Below are 6020 nucleotides of genomic sequence, written 5' to 3' on the forward strand. Positions count from 1 at the left end.
AATATCAGCATATCAAAAAGAGAATAAAGTCGGCTCAGCTGCTCAGGATTTCAACTTTCTCCAACTGAGTTGTCACTCTCCGGTCTTCCCAATCAATTAATCCAGCAAGGACATCTCTGCCTCTGGGCAATAGTGCTCTCTTTGATTTTTAAGTTTGTTCTCCAAATTCTAAACTTCAGTTATGCACTTGATTAACTCTTCTTCCTATACGAAGAAATATTTTTGAGTTGTGCTTGGATCAGTTGACCACATGGGAGTGGTCGATTCCTAGTCATTAATGCATACAAGGCTCACATGCATCAACGACTAGAAATTGTCCACTGTTGGTGACTATGCTCCCAGATACCTGTAATTGTGATCCATTTGCCAGAAATGAATGTTTGCATCTATATGGATAAGCTTGTCAATCAGTTGTTGCAAGATTAGAGAGGTGGTAAAAAGAATCAAAGGTGAATCAAGAAACGAAGCCTCTATATTTGCTTGCTATCTTGCATTGTATACAATTTTAAGAACTCTACAAATGAACAGGTTGAGTACAACAAATGAGGTGCCCAACTTTTAACGAATCAGAAGAAATTGTATCTTTCATTCCATTTCTTTATCAGGTCCAATATACATGGTGCAACAAACAGAAACGAAAATAAGCAGACATCCGAAAATTCGACCAAACGATGGAGCAATCCTTGAGGAACCAATGCCCCATAATTGTGACAGGGCAGCCTGAAACAAAGAAAAACAAGAATAAACTGGGTAGCATTTTCTGTGGTTAAAAGGTTCTCCAGAGTGTTGATGAATCGTGGCTAACATTTTAACCAAAATTTCTTCTCATGTTCATTATGCATTTTCTTTTGTTTCTTTATCTGATTTAATATAGTAATTATTGCCACTTTCTAGATTTTCCAATTGTGTTCTGTTTCCTCATACCAAATAGCCCATACTTTTACAAGATCTCATTCCCATCACATTTTACATGCACTTTCCAATCCCAATTAAGAATCAAAATCATGCGAGTGATAATTAAATTCAAACAGGAAAGTTACCTCCATGTATATTACATTTGCAACTTTGCTGGTTTTCTCAAGCTGCAGTCCACGAGCTAAAAATACCTGAAATTGACCACACAAGTTGAGAAGTCCATAACTGCTGGAGCATTATCGGAGAAAAAGAAGTCTATAGTTGAGTGCATGCTTCATTGCATCACAATTCTGTGTGTGACAGAAAAAGATAGGGAAAAGAAAAGTTCAGAACAGCACCTCTGCAAAGAAGGCCAGAACACCAAGTACAAGCATAACTGAAAATGAATAAACATCCGGGAAAACAAACTCCTGAAAGAAAAGAAAAAAAAGTAAATATTTAGCACACCTAAAAATTGCATATAACACCAAAAGAACAATAACCGGAAAGCATTGAAGCTAAATGTATGACTCACAGCCATTACGAAGTCAAAGCGTTCAACTCAAAAAATCGCAAAAGAAACTAATAACAATAATCTAGAGGAGATATCTGTCTAGACTCTGCCAAGGTTTCAACAAATTATACTAGATAACACTGGAAATGCACCAGAAACAAGCCCTCTCCAGCTAGCCCACTTGTTTGTAAGAAAAAGATATCATAATCAGCATCAATGCATAACCATAAATTCAACAAGAAATTAATAGCCGCCATAATAATCCTTCATTTGTCATAAAAGTCAGCATCTGTTAATCATTTATAATCAGATAGATCTCTATGAATTGGTAACAGAAAATAAATCTGGATAACATCATACTGGCAAGATTTTGAATCTCCCCTCCCCCTCCCTTGAATAAAATAAAGATAAAAGATTAAAAAAAGAGGTAAATGAGGGTTTTAAGTTGCTAGGCAATCAGTGATATATTAAACAAGGAGTGTGGCAGACTCGAAATAACAACTTTATAAAGCACAGCGTTGCAACCATGACATCAACTTACCTCAAGGGCAAAAAGACAAATTCCTGAAGCAGGACTAGCCAGTATACCAAATGAAAAGACTGTCAACCTGAAAATTGAACAGAGAATTTATCTAGGTAGTTTTACTACATAAAAATAATTTTTCTGAAATTTTCAAGATAGCACTTGGATGCAATAGAATGTTGTGTTTACCCCCCTGTATGATGTACATTTTAGAAATGCAACATAATATCATATAATCTCTTACATGCTTTTAATATTTTCTTGCCTTGATAATCATGGAACTGAAACAGTTATAGACATCTTAATTAAAGGTTATGCTCTTTGTATAAACCCCATCTGAAACTGAAAAAGAATTAAGCTACATAAACGGTCTTGAACATAATGGGATAGTATGGCAATGTTCCAGTGTTAATGGTTTTGAAGATAAAAAGAAATAGCACATTATCATCAATTTCATATTTGCTTAAAGTTTATAGCATTAATCAAGTGAAACATAATTGAAAAGCGCAGAGAAAACTTATTAACCATTTTCATGCAGGACTTAAATTTACAAACAAGCAATCAGCTATCTTACAGTGGCTGATCAGATGCTTTTGCTCCAGCCCTTGTAAGACAGTAGCTGATTCCGCCGGTTATTGATGAAAATATACCAGCTAAGATTGCATATATATGGCTGCTTCCCTTGACACTTGTATTCTTTCCTCCATTTTTATCTAATCCTCATGCATAATTCCAGAGTTAGTATTCCAGAGTTCGAGGAATAGTGGTAGAAAACACCCAAATGTTACATTATTTCATGCGTCTTCTACATGCCCATTTCTCTTACAAGCATTAATCTGCTCAAGGTTAATAGGCAATAATGAACTAGTTTCACAGAATTTACTGAAATATGATCCATGCACATGTATTACTAACCGTCACTCATACATACAAATGTAAACCTTTTTTTTGTCAAGAATCTTATGCGTAGCGTTCTCTCAAAAGGCATATAGAGGGAGTGAGACACATATACGCTTTCTTCCTCATTTGTAATAAAGTATACATGTACTTATTGGACTACTGTCTCAGAGTTGTTTCCTTGCAGAAAGTGAAAAGGCAAGATAAGCCTTGCAACAGGATGCATGCATGTGTCACACCTAAAATTATCTATACACTTTTATACATATCGAAAGCATCCACATCTAGTGTATAATATAGATTATGTTAACTCACTTCTGTACCTTGCGTAGTAAGCATTTGTCGAAAAATGAAGAGCACACCAAAGAAACTGCACGCAAGACCTGGAGAATGAACGACAATTGACATTGGAATCACTTCCTGACTATTATAGTTAAAAGAAATTCTTCCAAATTCTAACAACTTCATAAAGGACTCAAATATGCAACATTATCTTCAACCTAGAGTAAGAATAAATAATTATAAACATTATATATTACATACCTCCAACATCTGCAATTTTATACTTCTCATGTAGAATGACTCTGGCCACAATTGAAGCCATAATTGGAGTGGTAAAGCTCAATACAATAGCCTGAGACAAAGGTAACCTTTGAATGCTGAAATGAAAAATGAACCAATTCCAGTTATTTCTGTGGTGTTTACACATTACAGAAACAAGTTTTAAAGCGCCAAGCTCAGAAGCTGTCTGAAAATCATTTCAAACATACTGTAGCGGACATGAAGAACATCAGACAGATAAACAAACTTAGAAATATAAGTTAGCCAAATACTTGGAATGCTCTAAAACAATAGCGGTTCCATTAGCCAATGGATGCATTAGTATTTCATCTCTTCAGATCCTACAGTATCCTAATTTTCTGCTCTTCATTATAAGATAACATATATTTTTTTGAAACATAGCCTCATTTTGATCAGCTCGTACACAGTTTACAAAACTACATTTACAAGCCTATGGGTAAATAAACTGTAATTTGCATATTGGTAGAATACAGTACACAAAATGCTTCTATCCACGTGGTAAGTATCATGACATGAATGCATTAACACCAGAGAGAGTCAATCCTCCTACCAAACAAACAGGCAAAAACATACTCACCAATAAATGAAACTTATCAATGAGAGATATCCCATAAGGGCTCTTGAGATCAAAAGATTTTTCACATTTGCAAGCCCAGATATTGGCTGTCCGCTTTTTCTCAACCACACAAATGACAATACCAAGATAATCATACATCTTGCAAACGCAGCCTCAAGCAAAGGAATGGGCTGAGCTGCCATAATAAAACAGTGTGAAATATAATGAAAGAATAATATATATGTGTATATATATATATATATATATATATATAGAGAGAGAGAGAGAGAGAGAGAGAGAGAGCGAACACAAGGCTGAAACAAGTTATGTGCATCATATGCCATGAGACTTGCAATTGAGTCATAAATAGAATGCACAACTTACTAACCAGAAAGAACTTCGGAAAAAACTTCCATGACGAAGTAGATGGTAGATGAGATGGCCATACACATTAGACCAGAGTATCTCGATCCACTCCATACCCACGAAATAAAATGAGCTAGTGGGGATGTCTCTGCTTCAAGTGGTTTCCTTACCTGATCCTATAAACAAATATACAACATCAATGTAATCAACAACAAAATAACCTTGCAGACTTCAATCGTTGATTTACTTTTCCTTCTACATTTCCCTCCAAAATGACAAAGCAATCACTAGACTTAATTGAGACGGAACCAAAACTGAACAATCACTCTCCGGCACTAAGGCATTAAACTATTTAATCATGACCAGTATTTTCAATTTTTTCACTGCTTTGGTTACTAAACTAAATTTTAGCTCCTTTGGCATTTGGAGTACTAGAAAACTGAAAGTGCAAAATTTAAAAATGAGATTTCTTCAATTTTCACAGCAACCAAAAGGGCAAAACACACCACACTATCAAAAGCTAGATAACTAAAACCCTAGCAATATTATCATCAATATACAATTCAAATTCGTCGTGAACAATAACAAATTGAAAAAAAAAGGAAAAAAAAAAGTAAATATTAGATTAAATTAAAGTGAGGGAATCTTACCCTAGGTGCTTTTCGAGGATATGAGACGGTGAATATGTTGATTTTGGGCTTCTCAGGCGGCGTTAAGAGAGGGACTATCTCGTCCGTGGCGGCCAGGCTGCCATCATCGGAACCTGATGCGTCGCGCACGATCAGCTCCAGCTCGTTCTCTCCGTCGCTGGTCTCTGCGGACGAAGCCATTCGCGCGCATCCAAATTCTCCAGAAACCCTAGAAAAGCTTTGGCTGCTTCGGAAGGAACAGCTGAAAATTCAATCTCCCGGAGGAGAAGAAATGCCAAATGCTAGTCTTATGCAGTGTGCGTGCGTTGGTTCGTTGGAAAGCAACACGTAAACGGTCAACTTGGTGGCACTGTCCACGTGGAGCGACCGCAGTGGGAAGCTGAACTCTTTGTCCAGCTGAGTTGGACATAATCGACAGTTGTAATTTCCCGGGCAATATTGAGTTTTCGCCCGCCATCAGCTTTTTAATTAATTACGAGAAATTTGCTTCTTCTTCTTTTCTTTTTCTTTTTTTTTTTCTTTTTTTTAAAGAGACGAGAGAGCTTTGCTTCTAGAAAAATGCCAATCCGAAATTTTAACCCAATACTTTCTTATTTCATATAAATACCCAAAAACTTGGAAATCCAAATTTTATATGTTCTTCATTTGATTTCAATTTCTTTTGTCATCGCAATACAAACAATTTCTTACGATAAAATAACACTCAGCTACTTTAATATACAGAAAAAGAAATTAAACTTGGACCATGCTGCGCTAGAGGTCCAAAACCGAGGGAATGTGCCTCTTGCCCTGGCTCAAGGCCCTACGACGAAGATGCTCTAAGTAGCCTAACTCACACTTGCGGACCAAACCATATCTTAGGGCCATATAAATAGTGACAATTCATAATTTGATGCTACTTTAATAGACACAAGGGACAACCAATTGGTGCAAATCATGGCTCATGTTTTATAAGTTGGTATATGCTTTCAGCCTTAAGAGGTCGACATTTTAACTCATGGGAATCCGATGCCTTCTTATGTTTGGAAAGCAAATTTA

The 6020-nt window shown here is 36.2% G+C and overlaps 1 protein-coding gene across 1 annotated transcript; it reads right to left on the reverse strand.

The window, feature by feature from the left end:
* LOC18782170 lies at positions 451-5451 on the reverse strand. Its single transcript, XM_020560964.1, has 10 exons — positions 4983-5451; positions 4355-4508; positions 3988-4162; positions 3372-3487; positions 3152-3211; positions 2506-2644; positions 1950-2016; positions 1254-1325; positions 1041-1106; positions 451-720 (listed from the first exon to the last, which is right to left on the reverse strand). The coding sequence occupies exons 1-10, from the start codon at positions 5160-5162 to the stop codon at positions 586-588; spliced, it is 1164 nt and encodes a 387-aa protein (XP_020416553.1). The 5' UTR covers positions 5163-5451; the 3' UTR covers positions 451-585.

The sequence above is a fragment of the Prunus persica genome, chromosome G3 (genome assembly GCF_000346465.2).
Source record: "Prunus persica cultivar Lovell chromosome G3, Prunus_persica_NCBIv2, whole genome shotgun sequence".
Classification (NCBI taxonomy): domain Eukaryota; kingdom Viridiplantae; phylum Streptophyta; class Magnoliopsida; order Rosales; family Rosaceae; genus Prunus; species Prunus persica.

What these genes read in the sequence shown, in the direction of transcription:
- LOC18782170 (XM_020560964.1), bottom strand. Translation starts at nt 5,162, where the DNA reads ATGGCTTCGTCCGCAGAGACCAGCGACGGAGAGAACGAGCTGGAGCTG. An exon ending in ACAAATGCTTACTACGCAAG is followed by an intron (nt 2,645 to 3,151) that starts GTACAGAAGTGA and finishes CATGAGGATTAG; the next exon opens with ATAAAAATGGAGGAAAGAAT. An exon ending in CAAATGTAATATACATGGAG is followed by an intron (nt 721 to 1,040) that starts GTAACTTTCCTG and finishes TCTTTGTTTCAG; the next exon opens with GCTGCCCTGTCACAATTATG.